Below are 21,213 nucleotides of genomic sequence, written 5' to 3'. Positions count from 1 at the left end.
TCAGTATGTGCATGTCAAATACGATCTATCTTTCTCATAGAACAATTTTCCCAGGCAGAGTGGCTTCCCCCACGCAGGTGTAGCGCCTCCTACCATGTTTTACGGACAGAGAGCCAAAGCCCAGGCTGAGAGAGTTCACCTCAGAGTCTGAACCTTCCCATAACTCTCCACACTTCGCAAGTTCTTTTAGTAGGGCTGGGGCATGCCTTATACAATCATCTGAGACCAGCTGACCAGTATCACTGGCAGAATTCTTTTGATTGTATTGTTTTTGAGTTAATATCTTCTAAAATTTGAGATGGTCTGGTTACCAGATGATCAGAGTTTTAGACAAAACAGCGTCGGTACTGGAGTCGGTTCTTCTAAAGCTTGCTGGTTCATATGCTCATCCACATTAAAGCATGCACACATCATAGTCTAAAAATTATGGTGAGAAAATGGTATTATGGCTCTCCCACAAACATCTCATGTATCTGGGGGAAATGTCTATCTTTCTCAGCGGCATCTAAACAAACCAAGTCTGGACTAAGCTCAAATTAAGCCTACTGTTGTGATCTCTGCTGCCCAAAGCGGTTAAGCTTTCATTTCGGGGAGAAAATAGACTGTAAGAAAGCACCTCCATTCTGTAACACAAAAACAACTTGCCCATAAAACATATACACAGACACGGACTTCTTTCTTATCCTTGTAAAGTGTTGGCTAATACACAAAGATGCTGACCCACCAAATCCCCCCAAAAGCAGCATCCCATTAAGTTCTGTGTGAAGGGACACTCCCCTGCCTAGCTTAGAGACACATTAATCCACTTTTGAAAACATTTTCAAACATAAGCATTAAAGGAAAAGTCAACTCCTTCACACTCAGCTATGGAATTGTGTAAATCATAACATCACATGCGTAAGGAGACGCACAGTCTCCTCTTTCCAAGACACGTGCATTCAAATCATGTGTGATTCACCACGCCGTCTGCTTGCTGTCAGGAGGGGACCCTTCTACATTACAGTACATTTATGTGTGTCTGCTAAGACTAAACACCAGACAATTATCGGGTCATCTGTTAGATTGCAACATTGGAAGGAAGAAACACATGAGAGTCATGCCTTGACTTCTAAGTGTGCTTCGATGGGGGATTTGACTTTTCCTGACTTTGCAGTTCTCTGCAGACAGAAAGCAAAGGGTGAAGAACAGACTGGAAATCCCTTAGATGAACATTCTGTGGTCTGTAAATGGAGAATAAGAGCACAGAGAGGGAGGGACTGGCAGAATTTACTGCTCCCTGTTTCCAAACATGTTAGCAGAGTGATGTCCTTTTGACTTTAGAAACAATGAAACCCAAGAGTGTAGTACTGGCACATACCTTGTCCCTCTAATTGGACTTAATTCCACTTGACAAGTGGGAGATCATGCCTGGTACTGGAAGCCAAGCCAGCTACCCAAAGCTAGTAAAGCCATGGGTCTTGTAGGAGAACCTGCAGCCTCTGCCCTACTAAGCCAGTATAATCCTAACCTACATTCTAAATATTTGTCCTCATCCCCACAGATCAGTACAGTTTTCAGCCTTTATCAATGAGAGTTCTTTTGGTAACTGAAGGATACCATTACATAAAACCACAACCAATCAAAAATGCAGACATGTGGAGCTCAGTCTTAACTGATATATTTACCATGCAACTCCTGTACCTAAGGCTCGGGGATTATTTCAGAGGTGTGTGTGTGTGTGTGTGTGTGTGTGTGTGTGTGTGTGTGTGTGTGTGTGTGTGTGTGTGTGTGTGTCTGTCTGTCTGTCTGTCTGTCTGCCTCCCTGTCTGTCTGTCTGTGTGTCTGTCTGTCTGCCTCTCTGTCTGTCTGTCTGTGTCTGTGTGAAATGAGTGTTAGAGCTAGAGGAAAAGAATTTGATGAGATCATATCTTCTAGAATTGCCAAAGAAGCTACATACATAATTGCTTGAACATGATCTGGACAAAGAAGATACCAATAGATATGGTAACAGTGTATGGGTGAAAGTTCAGAAAGCCTCATTATTCTAGACAAAGAGCTACAGGCAACTAAGGAGTGCTGAGGGCAGGAGAAATAGGTTCCTCCAGGGAAGAACACATCAATTAGTAATCCAGTTCCAAAATGGTGAGAGCAGACTGCATGTATGTCTGTGTGTGTTTGCGTGCATGTATACATATGATGTGTGTAGATATGTATATACACATACTTATGTGCCGTATAATTTAGGTGCACCATTTGTGGAGGTCAGAAATAGGATTCCCTGGAGCCTGAGTTAAAGGTGCTTGTGAGTTACCTGTCATGGGTGCTGAGAAGAAACTTGGGTCTTCTGGAGGAACAGCCTTTACTTTTAGGAACTGAGGCATCTCTCCAGTCCTAGAAGAGTGTTATAACCGAGTCCTGATATCTCCTATGAAACTACATTAAAATAGTCATTCACTGAAGAGAAACTTCTCAAAGGTACTCAATGTGTGTCCATGTGCTTTAATGCTCTTCTCTCTGTTTCTGAGGGGATGGCGGTGCCTCGTGCACTCCAGCTACACAAACTCGCCCAGCAGCTGCTTCCTGAAGCACAGTCACTCTCACGGCTGACATTTCACAAAATCCTTGGCGTTTACATTACTGTGGACTCCTCACTGATACCAGGAAGGATAATAGTTGTGTCTGTTTATTTAAACTGTTACTCAGACAGTGGTGTTCTCCCAGATTCTTGCTCCACTCATCTCCTTATCAGCATCCCTTAGGAATCACAGATTAAATTCCATAATTAATTGTTGATAAGATTATGAAAATATACAGAAACCCTTATGTGCTTTAATGTCCATAACAAGAAGTGGAAAATAGCAGACAGCTAGCGTTCCAGGAGAACAGATTTTAACGGATTTGATTTCCCCCTTGATAACGTATGCTAACTGGTTATTATTCACAGAGTTGCATTTTTACATAGTGCTTCTTGATAAGAGACTCATGCTGTTCTGGAGAACTCCATACTTCCATCGGTTGGCTGAGAAAAGAGAAGGAGATCCTGGGAAATTTGGAGACACTGCCCTTGACATTCCTGATTTTAAATCAGTGGTTTTCAACTGCAGTTGATTTCTGTTCCCTGTGTGTGTGTGGGGGGGGGGATTGGGGAGGACACTGGCAATATCTGGAGACACTTTGTTTTTCACAATCTGGATGATGGACTGTTGGTAGAGGCCAGGGATGCTGCTACCATCCCGTGGTGGCCATGGCAACCTATGGTTAGACTACCCATGGTGATGCTCAGGCTGAAGCAACTGTGTGTACATCACAAGCACTCAGTCTTGCTCAGATGGGTGTTCTTGAAGCTCAGGTGCAATGACATTCAAGAGCAAATGTCCAAAGTGCAGAATAGACATGCCGCACCACCATTTGTCTGTATGTAAGGAGAAATAGATGGAATTAGGTTTTCTATTTGCTATTTGATGCTAGATGATTGACCATTTGGATAAGTAGATATTCTTCTGCGGGACCAAACTGACACTACAAAATATGGGCAGAAGAGAACAAAGGCTCTTAGCAGGGAGAGACAGCAAAGCCAGAACCATCTGAGGTACTTGGTTCAAAGGTCCTTATTGCAAGGAAAGGCTACGAAAGGCTCAGTGGCAACATGGCCTCTCCTGATTTATCTCCCACAGAAATTCCTGGTGGGCAGGTTGGAAGAGAGTGGAAATTCTCTTCTCTCAATCCCCCCACCCCCGACTTTCTCAGTGATCATGTCCTCTTGTCTCTACAAATGGAGCTTTCTCTCAATTATGCTCCTACTTCTTGTCACAGGAATACTCTCTAAAAATCATCCAGTGACAGAACATTTCTTTTCGAGGATTAATGGAACTTTCCTATTACTTATTATACTGCTGTCAGAATGGCAGCTGGTGAGAGAGCAATGCAAACCAGAATTGTAGAGGCAGGAAGAGGCTGTCAAGTCACGGTGGAGAATTTGGGCAGAGAACCAGTAGCTATCAGCCTAGAGGCACATTGTTCATCCATTAATTGCTTCTCAAGCATACTTCCAGAAAATGTAGATGGTTCAGGCCTTGCTAAAGATGGGTGACAGATATACAGCTTATGAAATCTTTATTGTACGGTACCTTTCGGTATACATTCTTGTGACACTGCTGTAAAATCTGCTGGATCTATAAACTGTTTCGAATAGATGAAAATGTGTAACAATGGACCAACACAATGCCACTCCTTCCTGCTCTTAAGGACTGGTTTTTAAACTTTATAAACACATGGCTAAGAGAGAATAAACCCTGGTGTCCTGTTGTCATGGAAAAATGTGCCAGGATCCACTCTAATATCTGTAACAAGAGTCTCTGTCACACCTTAACAGTGAAACACATAGCAATCCTACTGGACAAGCTGTAGAGCGTGAAACGGTGAGAACACAGCACCACAGTCACCCGTCTACACCAGCTGTGCTCTGCCAGCAGCTGCTCAAGAGGTCTTTGGGAAGGTTGGTAAGGGAAACATCTGGTGACACTCATGCAGGTTACAAGACACAGGGGATTCCAGGAAGAGATCATTAAGAACATATTTGGGGGTAGCCTAGGGAGATGGTTCAGTGGATAAAGTGCATAGCTTATTTTATCTTCTGGATCCCCAGAATCCAAGTCAGTGCCCAGGAGGAATGCCAGCTACCTGCAATCCCAACACGCAGATGCAGATACAAGGCAGGCCTGGGGAAGCTGGCTAGCTAGACTGCACATACATGTGCACCCAGGTAGATGCAAATACATGTGCATGTGTACACATACACCCACTTACACACACACACACATCATAGGCATACAGCATACAGTGTTATATTTTGTTATGGCAATTTCAAACAATTTATTGTTCTTATTTAGTAATTTTCCCAGTCTCTCCATATTACTTTTTATATGTATTCTTTCACAACACACACACACACACACACACACACACACACACACACACACAGAGAGAGAGAGAGAGAGAGAGAGAGAGAGAGAGAGAGAGAGAGAGATTTGTCATATTCCGTACCCACCAAACTCCTTCTTCCCAACAAATCGTTCTATCGCTCTTACTCATGCCTTTTGGTTCTGTGCCCTCTGCACTTAATTAGGAGCATGGCTGTGGGGTTATTTACTTGAGCAAGACCAACTTAACAGTGGCTACCCCACTGAGGAATATGATGCCCCACATACTGTAGACCGCACATGTAGGACATAGAGAGATCAAGTGGAACTGAGCTTGGAGCTTTCTCCCTGTCAACTGGCTTTCATAGTGCTGGAAAGGTGCTATATGCAGGCTTCTGGGGGCAGAAACTCACCAACAAACTTACTCAGCTATGAACTCTCTAAGTTACAATACCAACCACCCAGGCAAGATGTGCCCACTGGTGAAAAAGTGGTGTGAATGTTATTGGGATAACCAACTACTTTCTGATTGGATTGGAGGCCTGCTCCAGAGGAAAAAAATCTATTTCTGGAACTGCAAGACTGGTCCAAAGCTCTTGGGTTGGAATTTCATAGATGCTATGATAGGAACCTACTACTATTACTTTGTTAAAATGCATTGTCGGGGGCTGGAGAGATGGCTCAGCGGTTAAGAGCACTGACTGCTTTTCCAGAGGTCCTGAGTTCAATTCCCAGCAACCACATGGTGGCTCACAACCATCTGTAATGAGATCTAGTGACCTCTTATGGCCTGTAGGCATATGTGCAGGCAGAACATGTATATATAATAAATAAAAAAGCTTTAAAAAAATAAATGCACATTGCCAAATGTAGCTTTTGGTTTACAGTAAGACTCAGGATACTAGAATGAGTTGGTTTATGCTATGATTAGTGTTTCTCTCAGCCTTGGTTTGAGAAGCTTGTTTGCAAAATGCTTGGAATGAGTGAGGACTGAGTTCCTCAATCTTCACCATTAGGTCTTTCACTGTGGTGGTTTGACTATGCTTAGCCCAGGGAGTGCACTCGTAGGAAGGGTGGCCTTGTTAGAGGAAGAGTGTCACTGTGGGGGTGGACTTTCAGACCCTCCTCCTAGTCACATGGAAGCCAGTCTTCTCCTGTTTGCCTTTGGAACAAGATGCTGAATTCCCAGCTTCTCCTGACCATGCCTGCCTGGATGATGCCATGCTTCCCACCATGATGATAATGGACTGAACCTCTGAAACTAAGTCAGCCCCAATTAAATGTCCTTTATAAGAGATACCTTGGTCCTGGTGTCTCTTCACAGCAATGGAAACCCTAACCAAGACACTCACTGAACCTAGAGCTCACTGACTGGCTAGACTCACTATGCATGAAGCCCCAGGGAGCCTTCTGTTCCCCAACCCCGGAGAGGTCATGTGAAGGCTGGGGATCTAGACTCAGGCTCTCATGCTTTTTCAGCAAATGCTTTACTGACTGAGCCTTTTCTTTTCTTTCTGTTTTTTTTTAAATAGGCTTGAATCAATTCACTCTCTTCCTGTGTATATGCAGAAGATAGGGCTGCTGTGGGGTTCTACGGTCTCTCATGTCAGCCTTGCTTTGCTAATCTAATTTCATCATTTTCAGTGACTGACTGAAGTACCCTCTTCAACACCAGCACTCAGATCCTTCAGAGCTTAATTGAGAGCAGCTTAATGACAGTTATGTTGATTTTTCTCAATTTTGTTGTAAATGTAGGGACAGGATTCTTTCTTTGTGTGATCACTAAACAGAAGAAATAGGTGTTTGGAACTTGAGGTCAGTTTCCCCATCAGCCTCTTGATAGATTCCACATATACAGCATGAGAGTGAGCTTATGGCATTATTGAGATGTAATTCATATACCACAAACCTCCCCCTTCTACGCTTGACAAGCCAGTGTTTTTTACTATAGTCACAGAGTTGTGGGAGAATTTTTTTAAGTTAAAAACGGTTCATCTTATTGTATATGCATGGGTATTTTGCCCACATATACACATCTGTGTATAATGTATGTGTTCAGTACCCATGGAGGTCAAAAGAGGGCATTGGATCCCCTGAAACTGGAGTTAACGATGGCTGTGGGTGCTGAGAATCGAACCTGCGTCCCCTGAAACAGCAGTTAGTGCCCTTATCCTCTGAGCCCTCTCTCCCACCCCAAACTTCTTCAGCATCACCTCCAGTCTCATGCTTTCACTCTTCAAAGCTCACCAAGCCTTACAGAATTCATGCTTGGCTTAGCCATTTTCCCCTGCGGTATCCAACACAGGGTGGAACAGGTAATGGATTCTCAACAAACACTTGGAAGAAAATGCTCATTATTTTGTAGAGTAACTAAGCTCAGAAATCTACTCAATATAAAATTATTAAGGGTATTGTTCAGGATCTTAGCTAGGGTTTTACTGCTGTGAACAGACATCATGACCAAGGCAAGTCTTATAAGAACATTTAATTGGGGCTGGCTTACAGGTTCAGAGGTTCAATCCATTATCATCAAAGTGGGAGCATGGTAGCATCCAGGCAGGTATGGTGCAGGAGGAACTGAGAGTTCTACATCTTCATATGAAGGCTGCTAGTGGAAGATTGACTTCTAGGCAGCTAGAGTGAGGGTCTTAAGCCCTTGCCCACAGTGATACACCTACTCCAACAAGACCACACTTCTTAACAGTGCCGCTCCCTGGGCCAAAAATATACAAACCATCACACTGAATTGTTAGGGTGCTTGCCTAGCATGCATGAAGCCCTGGATTTGATTCCCACCATCCCATTAACCAGGTATAATCCCAGCACTTGGGAGGTGGAGGCAGAAGGACAAAAAGTCCAAAGCCATCCTCAGCTATAGAGTGGGTACAAGGTTAGACCAGGTCTATAAAAAATTATGTCTGGCAGTATATTTTAAATGATAAAATGTTACAGGTTATATGTTTTCACCTGACCATACCATCTTGGAGAGTGTGGTGTGGACATTCTTTGTTCTTTGAAAAGAACACACTTCATTTTACCCAGTTTTACACTATAGGTTTCAGAGATAATAGGCCATCCTGAGCTAGAGAGTGAGGCTGTCTCAAAACCAAACCCCTAAACATTACTGATTCTAAAGTGATTGTCTGCACAGGCAGGAAAGACAAGCTAATAATCAATTCAGTACTTGTGACACACACAATTTTGCAGCATGATATGCTAGAATTTTCCAACTCATTGAGATGAATAAGCCACCCACTGAAACACACCGACGTTTTCTCTAGGGTGGTTGCGGAATAATTGCTGGGTGTAGAAATATGAACAGGCCTAAATTACCCACCAGTTTAAACTAGATATTTGTTCTTATGCTTGCTTATCCATGTGACTAAAGCTAATTGTTGTTGTGATTAATAATCCATATTCTGAGAAGCCCCCAGTCAGGCGCAGAGCATTTGAACTGGAGCAGGGTACAAGGAGGGCCTTTCAACTGCACTCCTGAAAGCCCCCTGTGGAAAGAGCTCTCACCTTGATTATCCCTTAAAGGGGCCGCCTCCTGTCTCGACTCTGCATAGACAAACTGCAGGCAAGTCAGAGAAGGTTCCTCTTTCAAAACTCAAGGTTTTTGGACCAATGTGTATCTCAAGCTTAACAAGGTTCCATCACCACTCTTAAGACAGGAACACGATAGAAAGAAAAGCCCAATGTTATCATGTGATCTATTGATCCCTTTGCAAAGACCAGAAACAACTGGCATAGTCACCAAGAAGATGTTGGGTACATGATTAGGGCCCACTCTACACATGGCATCCCGCATAGAAGCGTACCACTGGTAGGAAAGACTGGCCCTGTGGTAGATGGCTGAGGTCTCCCAGCCCTCCCCTCTGAGCTCTGTGTCTCCATCACCACCACCCCACTTCTTTGTGTAGGGAAAGATAAAAACTCCTGCCTATAGGTTGTTATAAAGTGTTGTCCCGGGATGCGATTTATGGTTACTTTCAGTGGTTCCTGACTTAAGCAGGTACAACACAAGCATATTATGATGTTTGCTGTCATCATCACCAGACCAGACATATTCATATGTTCACAGAGAGGATGGGGGAGACTGGGCACTGGCTGTTTCTGAGAGAAGGTTTTGGAGTCAAACGAGTAATTCACTCGTTCACCACATCTTTAAAAATTGTTTTAAAACTTACTCCCTCCCCCCATGGGGTGTGTGTGTGTGTGTGTGTGTGTGTGTGTGTTCTTATATGCAGTGGAAGAGGATTATCATCAGACTCAGTGGATCAGCCACTATGTGGCTCTCAGGTATTGAACTCAGGTCATCTCTGGCACAGATGCCTTTCCCCCCAGAGCCATCTGCAGCACAGCCATATATTTTGGTACTCTCTGAACTTGTGTGCCTTTGTTGTTGTAAACAAAACAAAACCAAAACACACTCCCTAAACCAAAACCAAACAGCACTGTGTTTTTCTGAAATGAAGAAATAGGGTCCCTAATAGGAGCAAATGTTTTGAAGTTGAACATCTGTGGGGTTCCACTGTGACTTAATTCAACTTAGAATTGACCTCTGAACTTCTCCTCCCCTCCTGGTGCAGATGGTCCCGTGACACATCATTTTTGGAACTGGAATAGCCAACTCTGTGACCCTGGGCCCCACCAACAGCCATTAGGTTTTTAACCTGATGAATGCCTGGGTCCAGCTCTGTTCTGCTAGCCTCCCAGGTTCCCATACTTCTCTCTGTGTCTTTTGGACTGTCACCTGCCTTTGTCAGGTAGTTTTCCTCCATTTTCTCTGAACCCCCAATCTCCTGTGGACATGGTTTCAGACACACCTATCTGGTCAGGCCAGTTAAAACTGTACCTGAACTTTCTGCTTACATCTATGGCTTTCTGAGTGACCTCGTGGCACTAAGTTACCACTCACATAGCACCGATTCAGCTCTGCCACTGATAGTTTTTGGCTATAGGACCTAAAGTAGGGTCCTTTTCTGTTCCTCCCCTGGGCACACAGGGGTGGCGAGATAGGAAGCGGGTAAAAGGGGCGTGCCTCTCTTCCTGACTCCTATTATTTCTTTATCTCTCCCATGTAGGGGTTTGAGCATCAGGGAGATTGTTCAGAACCTTGCCTGGAGAAGCCTGCTGCTTATCCCAGTGTCCCTTGAATCACATGATGGGACACTGAGTTCTTACAATTTGGAGAAACTCCATCCTCAGTGAATGGGGGAAGGAACATATTTGAAGGGTCCAGTAGAAAATGGCATCCACCAGAATGCTAGAGGTAGAACTCGAGCAAAGAGAAGACTCAACTTCAAAGAGAGCTTCAAATCCATGATGGAAAGGAAGCAGATTTTCAAAAACCAGAAAGAGCATCAGAGGTAGCAGCAAAGTGCCTGTGACTCACTAGGGCCCAACCTATGTTCATGGTACAAAAGTGCATGTGTGTTGGCTGAATGCCATGCTCTCTGCTAACATATCAACATTGTGACAGGTGAGAGCTCATGAGTTGGCCTCACCTTCTGGCCAAAGCCCTCAGGTTTATACACTCTGGGGACATCTGTGTTATTGTCTTAGATGTGACCCCACCCAAAGGAAGCAGCCATAACCGCATCCCCGCATCCGCTGCCTTGGGACCTTGGCTAGTTGCTTCGTGTGCTCGCTTTTGCATGCAGCATTAACATTATCTGCTTACAGCCTGCTTCTTCTAAAAGAGCTTGAGTGGGCTAGGAGGCCAACTCAGCTGGCAAAGTGCTTGCTGTGCAGAGCACTGGGATCAGCGATAGATCACCAGAGGCCACACTGAAAATGGCTGTGGTAGCTCATGATTATCATCCCCGTGAGAAAAGCAGAGAGAAGAGCATTCCTAGGGCTTGCTGCCCAGCCAACTCTACTTGGTGAGCTGCAGGCCAGTCAGAGTCCTTGTCTCAAAGGAGCTAGATGGAACTACTGAGGATAACATTCTAGCTTTTTCTCTGGCCTCCATACACAGCTGCCCACAGCTGCACACACAAACAAATGCACTTGGACACAGGTGTACCCCACATGTATGAATACACACATATAAGCATGCATTCCACAAAAACAAAATAAAACAAAATAAAAATTATTTGAGCGATTACAAGTGAGGGACTAGGAATTAGACAGACTCCCTGCTAGACAGACAGACAGAGACTGGAGTCATGGCTAAGTAAGTGAACTTCCAAGATGACCGGCTTCTTTCTTACTCTCTTGACAGGAGACAAAAGCCTGGCAGCTTAAAACAAAAGCCTTGTACATTTTTTCCTCCAGTCATTAGGGCCCCTGCTGATGGACTGGCTCAACAAGTTCCAAACAGGATTACGACATGCTACATAACAGTTGTGGGCAAATCAACTATCCTGTGTGTCTACATTGACCAACTCTAAATTTAGGGAGGAAGAAACTTAAAAACCAAACCAAACCAAAATATCCAGCCATTGAGAAAAGACTGGATTGTTTGGCTTCCCAAGTCCTCCCTCTGATTTGGGGAGGGTCTTTTCCTCTGTGCATGTGTGCCCCATTGCCCCGGTAAAAGCCTTTGTCCAATTGCTGATTCTGAGTGCTCTTGTTTGCTGGGTTTGAGGTTTCTCTGCTGCTGTGCTTTGTGTCTGAGAGTTTTTATACCTCTAGAATCAAGGATGGTGACATCCCCAGATTGGCACACTATCCAGAACAAGCTTGCTGGCCTTGCTCCTCTTAAAGTCTCAGTCTTGGCTCAGGCCTAGGACATGGAGATCTCTATGAAGGCCAGGAAGACAGTGCCTAGTAAGGACAACCCCGGCCCTCCCTGCATCATGCATGTCTCTCTGGACTTAAAAGAACTCCCACAAAGACTTAAGCCACCCCTAGACAGGCACAGGTCAGCTTAGAGGGAAAGAGTGGGGGTGGGGTGGGGGGACACTGCCATTTGTTTCCCAACTGTTGAGAAGTTTTAAGCTCAAAAGCTCTCAGTTTCACCTCTAACAGTTTCGCCTCTAACAAGATGTATTCCATCAGTGCCTTCTCCATAAATCACCCTCCCTCAGGATAGACCTTTTGTTCCAGGTTCATGGAGCTGTTGGGCCTGAGTAACTCCAGGAAGAGGAGGACACTCTGAGGCTATAAATCTGTTCCCACCACTTTAAAATGTGTCACACAGCCTCCAGTGTATCCGCAGACCTGTCCTTTATTAATGACGCCCATGCTTTTGGCCACTGGGAATGCTGGACATATATCACAAAGGCTTGGTGGGTCAGGGAGGTAGCCTGTTTCTTGGATGGAATTCAGCCAGGATGCTAGGGTAATCCCAGCAGAAGGCTAAAGGATGCTATGTCAGAGCTAAATAGAACATTCCATATTATGAAAGATGAGCCTGGAGATACTCAAGAGGCTTTGGGTGCCTCTCCCAGATACACAGCCAGCCTCTAGCCCTTGGTGCCTCTTTCCTATGATGGTCAAAGGTTCCACAGGACAGAAGTCAGTTCCTGTTTCTCCTTGTAGTAGCACTCAGTATTCAAGAGTCTAGGCTTCTAGGAAACAAATCCTGGCACCTAGGAAGCTTTATGTAGCGGGTGACCCTGGGTGAGCACATCATACAGCTGAGAATGCTGGCAGAAGGTGGATTCACTTTATAACAACTAGCAAAGATTGTGCTTTATTTCCCAAATGAGTGGCCTAGGAATATGTGACCTATTAAAGAAAAGGAATCAAACTTTACTCAGAAGTGAGAAAAGTAATCATGGGTCCCATGGATTCCTACAAAGAAGAAACACAAATACTTAATTCTATGAATTTGACACAGGAAATGTGACACTTGTTTGTGTCACATGCTCTTATCTGTATAAATCATGATTTACAATAGAAAAAAATGATAAAAATCTGTAATATGAAATATGACAAACTTTAAATAGCCCAAGTCCATGAAATTGTCACTGGAAAGTGGAAGTGTCATCTAAAATTCACACTTTAAATGATATTGCCAGGACAGGCATTATAATATTTAAATAGTTTAGAAATATTTAATTTTTAAAAAAGTATGCCTGGTGTGTCTGTGTGCATGAGAAAGCGTCTCCATGGAGTCCAGAAGAGGGTGCTGGATCCGATGAGGCTGGAGTTACCGGCAGTTGTGAGCTGCCTGGTTGGAGCGAGGAACCGAGCTCTCCGAAGCACACAATGCCTTCTCATCTACTGGGCATCTCTGCGGCCCTCTGAGTCCACACTCTTAAAAAAAAAACCATGTAAACTACAATGTTTTATAATAGGAAAAATGAAAACTTTTGGTGTTTTTTTGGTGTTCATTAAACTGGACTAGGAACAGCAATGATGTTCCAACATGATCATTAATTACCATTGTCCAAAGCTAACATTTATATGTCATTATTTGGTATCTGTACTCTGTATGTTTAGGCGGTCCCCACAGGCACTGGGATACTTTTGAGAGCAAATGAAGACACTGTTATAATGCTTGTCCTGGCAATATTGGACCATCTCAGGAGAGCCTGGACAGAAAGGACAGTCGCCCAACGTCATCTACCTACCTCTGCCACCACTCACCAGGGTAGGTATTTTTGCCCCCATTTTACAGATGGGCAAGTGGAGGCTTGGGTCAAGGTCACAGAACTAGGAAATAGGAGAGGTTGTAGGGTTTACAATGGGTTGAAAAGCATTCAGTTTTCGAGGTAGAATCTAAACTAATTAGGGATACGCTGTGGGTACCTTCGAGACTCCTCCTCTCTCGGCCTATAAGATGAAAGGTTTAGAGGAGAACATGTTCCCACTCTGAAAGAGCTAAGAAACAGGTTGTGGGAAGGGTTTCAGGAAGACCACTGGGCAATGGAGGCTGCCTCATTCACTGTCCATCCCCAAAAGCATGGGATTGGTGGCTGCTCTCTGTCGTCGTGGTTCAAAGGCGACTTCCTTATCCAGTGTGATTGACATAAAGTGAACCCAGAACGAATCCTCAGAGGCAACGCACACCATTCTGTGCCATTTCTCACAGGGCTTTTGGAGGGAAAGGTATCTTCTGGACTGAGATCTGTACAGGTGTTTGGGGACTAAGAGTAAAAGCCCGTGGGTTAGACCTTTGCGACAGAGGTGTTCATCAATGACTCCACTCAGCTGCTCAGCTGCTTTGTGCCTCACCTTGTGCCCGGTCTCCTCAACCCTGCACGGTAGGGTCACCCCAATTTCCAGGTAAAGGAGATGAGATGCAGGTGCTCAGCCAGGCCTGGGAATGTTGGTCATAGAGTCCATGTGGCTCAAGCTGTTTGGAGGAGGCTCATGAATGCAAAAAAGAATAAAAACATACATGAACTGTCGATACAGGGTGAAAGACTGATTACTCTGGACGGACCAGACTTGTGTGACCTTTGGGATTGCAGCTTGATTGCAGGAATGTCCTGGTGACCTCGTTTGAGAGGCTTAGCTCTGAATGACCTGTCCCATAGCAGCCACATCACTTCAGTCCTTAGACTGTTCCTCTTCATAGCCAGTCAGAGCAGGGCACACTTGCTAATCTGGACATGAGTTCATCTCCTTAGCTCTGTGTACCAGTGATCTTTAACCTCATCTTCATTTTAAAGATGGGCAGAGCTGTAAAACGTCCACATTTTATGGGGGAAAATGGGTGTCCGTTAAAGCCAATCGTGTTATTGCAACACTGTAACATCTTAGTGGATACCCATAGCTTAACGACCTTAGGCCAAGACAATAGTACAGCAGGGAAATAGATAAGCTGCAATTGCCTACAAGGCATCGTTTCTCTCAGGGTACCAGCTAACCTGTCGATATGACAGGCACATACATTCATTTCACCTGAATAATGTTTTGAAAATAGTTTTTCTTTCTGTTACTATCAGATAACGCTGAGCAAATGAAAAAGAAGTGTGTTTATAGATAACATAAGAATTGGATCATTCCTAGAAACTGACCTTGAATGTACTCATCAGAACTAGGACTCTGGCAGTCAGAGTTACCTGCTCCAAAGCTACCAAGGCTCTGCTTGTGGAGCGGCTCTGAAGCCTTATCCACAGCTAGCTTGTGACAGAGGAGCCTTCCACCCAGACTCGAGTGGTAGCATGCAGACCACCTCTGGCAACGATAAGCCCTTCTCAGGCATTTCCTGTTTCTCACAGAAAGTTAGTCTCTAACTATGGTCAGTGCCTTGTGTCAGAAGATTGCACATCTCCAGAAGGCCGGATAGATCTAGACACTGGCAAAGCATACTTTAAAACCTTCCCTTGAGGTAAAGATGAGATCTCTCCATGCAGCAGTGACACTTAGATGCTCACACGACCCCTTGGAAAGAAACTCGTTAAAAATATATGCAGAGCATAAATGTTCCCAAGTCCTGCCAAGCTTCCCGTGGTTCTCACTGAGGAAACATAGAGTGGTCCAATGAGGCCTGGGTACCAAGATGCTCATCTCTGTACAATGTATCTTCTAAAGACGGCTTACCCAGACACCCAGGAAAAGGAGGAAAGACTCCAACCGATGGCATTATTTGATGGACTCTTTCTCAGGCATTGACAAAGTAGAATTTAGAGCACCATGCAGAAACATTTTAAAAGAGGACACAGTCATGATGACATCATGATGGAGCATTCTCATGCCTAAGAGATCTGTGGAGATGTGGAGATGCTGAGGCTGCTCCAAAGGGAGGGATGGTTTTCACACGTACCAGTTACCCACGCATTTTGTAATGTCTTTACATGTGGACACAGTTAACACGCTTGTAATCAACTCTCCATACCTTTCCTTTCTCAGTGAAGAAGAGAGAACTTGGCCAGCAGATGCTATCAACTGTAACCAACACAGAAATGGTGGGAGGAGGAGAGGCAGATCTAAAATTCAAGAGAACTGGAATCCTGCTTATCCCTGGAGATCAGACCATCTTCATTCTCCCCACAGAACAAGCAGGTACTGTGTTAAAGCTTAGATCCAAGGCTGTCTGGTCAAAACTGGCAGCATCTTCCAATTTCTTGACGTGACATTGCTGTGAGTCACTGACTGTCATAGACCCTTAGAACCAAATATCCCCAGAAACCATCCTGTCCAGGGCCACCTATGGTCCAACTGAAGTTCCTAACCTAGATGGCTATCGCTGGGGATTCTTGGCAGTGCAGTACAGCCCCTTTAAGCAGGGTTACTGCTCACGTGTTACATGGAACATGAGCGCTGGTACTCTCAGTCAAAGAGCTCATGGACACATTTCAGGCTGTTACAGAGAACTTGTGTTTAGAAAGAGGCCAGGTCCAAGTGTCTCTGTAGCACAGAACTCTCCCTCATGAGACCTTATTCTGCTTGGGGAGATCAGCTTTTGTGACCGTCCACACAATGAGTTGGCAGATTGAACATGCCTCTGTTTCCAGATGTTTTCTGCTCAGGCCTTTTAGCTTCTCTGTGAGGGTGGTTTTCACCTGAATAGCGGTGACAAGGCCAGTGCCCACCCCAGGGACATTGCTGGAAGAAGATCCAGATCAGAGCCTCTGACCCAGGTGAACGGCAACCACAGGGCTGTCTCTTGCACCCAGTAGGAGAGCAGCTTGCCCGGCTTTCCAGAAGCCAACCTGACCCATGAGTAACAGACAACACACACCAAGTATTCATTAGTGGACCTGATAGTCACCCCAGCCCATAGAGTCCCCCAATGATTCCATATAGGGCCCTTGTCCTCATTTCTAGCTTATTTTCTAAGTATAAGGAGGTCAGAGATGATGGTGTTCAAGAGACATTGGTGATGGCGGGTGGGGCGGTGTGCCTACAATTTCACACTCTCCTCGCATCAGTGGTGCCATGTCTGTATGCAACCCCATCACCCATTCGTTCCTTTCTGTATCTCTGTAGAGACCTCAGACGTCATTGGATACACACCCCAACCCTTTAGAAATGAGATTTCCTGGAGGAGATTCCCTTCCTTTCACGTGGGCTGAGGGAAAGTGCTTTTGTCAGCCGCTTTGTCATCCCAACGAATTGTCCCTGGGTTCCTCAGAGGGTTAGAAAGCCCAGCTTTCTGCCAACTGCTCTGCTACAAACACTTTGCTTTATTCAAACAGAAAAGATTCTGCATTTGCTCCATCATTTCCCTTTCCATTTATGGTTTGTGAGTTTTCACGAATGCATCCAGATAGGATGCAGTGCGGGGGTGGGGTGGGGGTTGTGCTTATAATAAAGCAGAGCTCTAAATAACCGGGTGCAGTTTAATCTCAATTCTTGCTCTCTTAATAAGTCTAAAGAACAGTACACTGACTGAGGTTCAAATTTGATTCCAAAGAGGTATGCTGTTTCTTCCCCTCTTTCAGCTTCTGCCTGTCACATTTTTTTTTTCTCCTGCTCACTCTCATCAGCTGAGGGAAAGGCTGAGACAAGCACTAACTGGGGTTGGGTGCTGCTTCTCCGAGGAGCTTGTCTTGGTGTCCAGCCTGTGCTGTACACATCACAGGCAGTAAAATGACGAATGGCCTTCTACATGGAGTGACCTTGGTTGGACGGGCTGAGAGCCTATGAGGTATCTATAATTTGGGGGACAAGGACAATGGCTCTGTCAGTCAAATGCTTGCTATGTAAGCATGAGGACCTGCCCTGTGTGAGGCCAATGTTGATGTGTCTATCCCTGTTCTCCAGCAGCTAGCGCCTTTACAGCATTCCTTGGGGATAGGGTTCAATTTTATAGATGGGAATGGCAACTTCCTCAAAGCCAGACGTCAGCCCAGGGCCAAGCAGATCACAGAGCTTGGATTCCAACCTGGCAACATGTTCTCACAGTGTCTCATTGGCCCACACTCCAAGTATGGCCACAGGGCTCCAAACACCCAGACCCTTGTTGCATATGAGGAAGAGCAACACATGGTGGGTCTTTAGTGGGACTGTCCAGGGCTCCTGTAATGCACAGAACACTGATGTGGAAAAGCCTGAGGCCTGCCTGGGGTGCCTGGGGTACTTTCCTCCTCTTCTTCTTTCCAGTGGCCTTTACAGGTCAGGGAAGTCCCATGTTTAGCTCTTCCATGGGAGAGACAGCTCTGTAGGCTCAGGCTGGATTGTGCCCAAGAGTAAAACCTATTAAAAGAGAAAAGACACACCTGGATGTGTGTCCAACATCTGGCCACACCCTTTCACAGAGACCCTGTCTAGCTTCCTAGAGCCAGGAGCAACTTATATACTGATCCAAATGGAGCTTTTCTGGAAAAGTAGGTGGCCAGTGGGGAGAAGGAGGAGATGTGTGGAAGCAGCCTCCTCACTCTCAGGAAGGCTGGGGGGACACAGTACCCACCACCATACCCCACAATTGTGAGACTCCTTTGCATCCTCCCACAACACCACAGCCTTTAGTTTTTTGACTTTCCTGGAGAACAACAGCATGTAGCCCCCTGAGCTCCTCTGCTTCCTGCTTTTCCTGTCTCATTCACCCTGGCTCTGAACACCCACAGTGCCATTCTCACAAGGACAACCCCAGGCAGGCATCACAGCAGGAGAGACCAGTCATAGGGGCTGCACTGCATCGAGTAGCACCAAACCTGAACCATACTGTCAGCTGCGTTTTCCACACTGGTAAGTTCAGATGGACAGCTATTACACACAAAGCTAATATGAAAACAGTGGAGCAAGTGCCCTTTGGGGAGGGTAGAGAATCTTTTGGGTCTATACTCAAGAATGGTATAGCTGGGTCTTGAGGTAGAACCAGTTTTCTGAGAAACTACCAAATTGATTTCCAAAGTGGTTGTCAAAGTTTGTGCTCCCACAAACGTTAACATGGCAATGCCCCCCAGAAAAGGGTACATGTGCCAGGGTTCGATGCCCATTTTTTAGAGTTTCAGAATTCCGTGGGTTTTTCAGAGCCATTTCTTAGTGGCTGTGGTGTGAGTGCTTCCCTGAAGTGATGATCATTCCAGACTATTTTGTCCATCTTGTCCATACCTCCTGGGAAAGGTGGATGAGACCGGAACTCATCCGTTAAAGAATCATTTATGTGTTATACAACCCATCGTATCCATTACAGAGCATGGGGTGAAAGAGAAATAATGAGAAAGGAATCTGACTGCTTGGAAACTATGATCTGTCAAGTCCTAGTGTCAAACCCAAGTGAGCGTTAGAGGTTTCTTCAATTTTACAGGTGAATAAATGAATGAACTGAGGGAAAGAGAGTTTCCCAAGGTCACACAACAAATTAGTGTGAGATCAGGACAAAGCGATCTGTGACTTTGTATGACCTTGCCCAAAGCTTTGGAATATTGGTTTGCTTTCAAGCCTCAGTGGGAAGTCAGACTTCCTTGCATAGTTGGAGGCAGCTAGGTTGAATATGTAACACATGGAATATTAGCAAGAATGTACTTGGACTAGATAACGAGGGGAGACCAAAGCATGTACCAAAGCCAAGTTGCCTGGTGCTATCCGTCAGCATGATGCCATCAATTCTTTCAGCATATACCAAGTTCAGCCTTTATCACCAAAGACTTCAAGCACATGACCGGGAATAACACTACTGTCTGACCTCCTTGCAGTGTTGCAGTATGGTATAGCTACTACTTCCTTACTGCCCCAGTAGGACGTGGGAAACAGCTGCACAGGAATCTCCACCCACCAGTCAGATGGACCAAAGTTGCAGCCTTGCAGAACACAATGGATGTGCAATGGAAGTTACCCAGTAACATGAAATGCATACCTGGGGTTTAGCCCTGGCAGTCCTGGAAGGCGTCAGAGAGACATCCTGCTGAAGACAGCTGTGGAGCTGGCACAGACAGCCCAGGCAAGTGGGGACCATATTCTCTACACATGTCACAGATGGTTTAAAGATGACGGCTTCATGAAGAAACAGGAGCTGTACCATTCTCAGGCTGGTGCTATTTCACCCTCTATGTCTGCCTGGGTAAGCTCTCCATGATGCAGGCAGGACTATGGGGAAGGACGCAGAGTTAAAGGGACAGTAACAGGAATAAGAGGACAAGGTGGGCTTGGAGGGCCTAGTGAGTACAGTGCTTATCTGTCAGGGTGTCCTCTCTACAGACCACTCAGTCAACGGTAAAGGCCTCTTGCCCATCAGGTAGCTGCACCATCACAGACCCTTCTGTCCTCAGCCCAAGACTGGGATGACATGGAGGAGAGGCTTTAGGGTTTTGAATACAGTGGCTGAGTTTCTGGTTGTGCCCTAACCAATCAAATAACCTTACTCTCTCTCCCTTTAAACAGAGACTGATAACCCTACCCATGCCCAAAGCTATGTGAAGATTAAATGAGAAGATCACTGAGGAGACCTGGTGTGTTAGAATGTCTAAGTAAGGAAAAAGGGAAGCCCATACTTGCTGAGGGGTCACCAGGGTCTAGACTGTTTCTCAGGTACCAGAACAGAGAGACAATAAAGCTAACTCGATTGCTGAGGGAAGCAGGCTAATGGGAGAACTGTGTAACATTCCTGTGGGGACAACTGCCGGGCAATGTGTCTCTATCTGCTCTGCTACTTTGCTTAGTCTCTAAAAATCACTCTGATTTTACAGCTGTGTCAACAACGACCTTCTTATGAAGATAAATGTTCTTCACTATCACAAAAGATAATCGCCATCACCAACACCATGATTTCTGTCACTTCCCCCACCTACCACCATTGCCATGGTTACCATTATTATCACCATTGCGATCACCATCATCATTACTGTCACCATGACAATTAGCACTACCACTATAGTATCAGAATTACTGTCGTCACCACCACCATTATCACCACTGCTACCATTAGCAATTAATTATACCTAATACAACCACTATTTCCAACATCACCATCTACCATCATTGTTTCCATAATCCCCACCATTATCTTCATCAGTGTTATTATCTCCACCATCACCACCATTATATCTATTATCATTGCCATTGTTGCTATTACCTCTATTACTGCTATCACAGCCATAACTATTACCACTGCAGTTGCCATCATTCCCATAATCCCTACCATCATCACCATAGCCACCATTTCCATCACTATCATCTTCATCACCATCTCCACCATTGCCTCCATCATCATCTTTCTTGTCTCTGTCATCACCACCGCCGCCACCACTGCTTCCACCACCATCACGATCGTCTTTGACACCTTCAAGCCCTTTCTTAATCCCTTTGCTCAGCTCCCTCATGGGCTGTCCATCTGCCTTTTAGGTGACATGCTATCTATACAGAGAGCTCTTTCTTATTCAGAGCATGGGCCAGCAGCATCTACCCTTTACAGAGGTTCCTTGAAAGCAGGGAGTCTCTGGCTTCCTCTGGACCACTGATTCACAATGTACATGTCAGTCACATCAGATCAGTTGGGTCTGAGCTTGAGAATCACTAGCCTGTATAA

General features: G+C 45.2%; 1 protein-coding gene across 1 annotated transcript in view; it reads right to left on the bottom strand.

The window, feature by feature from the left end:
- The window catches only part of Adam12 (ADAM metallopeptidase domain 12), a 190,044-nt gene extending 169,037 nt beyond the window's left edge, over positions 1-21,007 (bottom strand). Inside the window, exon 1 of the mRNA XM_032895048.1 lies at positions 20,761-21,007. Coding sequence (XP_032750939.1) covers positions 20,761-21,007 — 247 coding nt within the window. The remainder of the gene's footprint in view (positions 1-20,760) is intronic.
- Between the last annotated feature and the right edge of the window lie 206 nt (positions 21,008-21,213).

This window comes from Rattus rattus, chromosome 2 (genome assembly GCF_011064425.1).
Source record: "Rattus rattus isolate New Zealand chromosome 2, Rrattus_CSIRO_v1, whole genome shotgun sequence".
In the NCBI taxonomy this organism is placed as follows: domain Eukaryota; kingdom Metazoa; phylum Chordata; class Mammalia; order Rodentia; family Muridae; genus Rattus; species Rattus rattus.
Note: the sequence above shows the minus strand (reverse complement) of the source record. Positions and strands in the feature narration are given on the sequence as shown.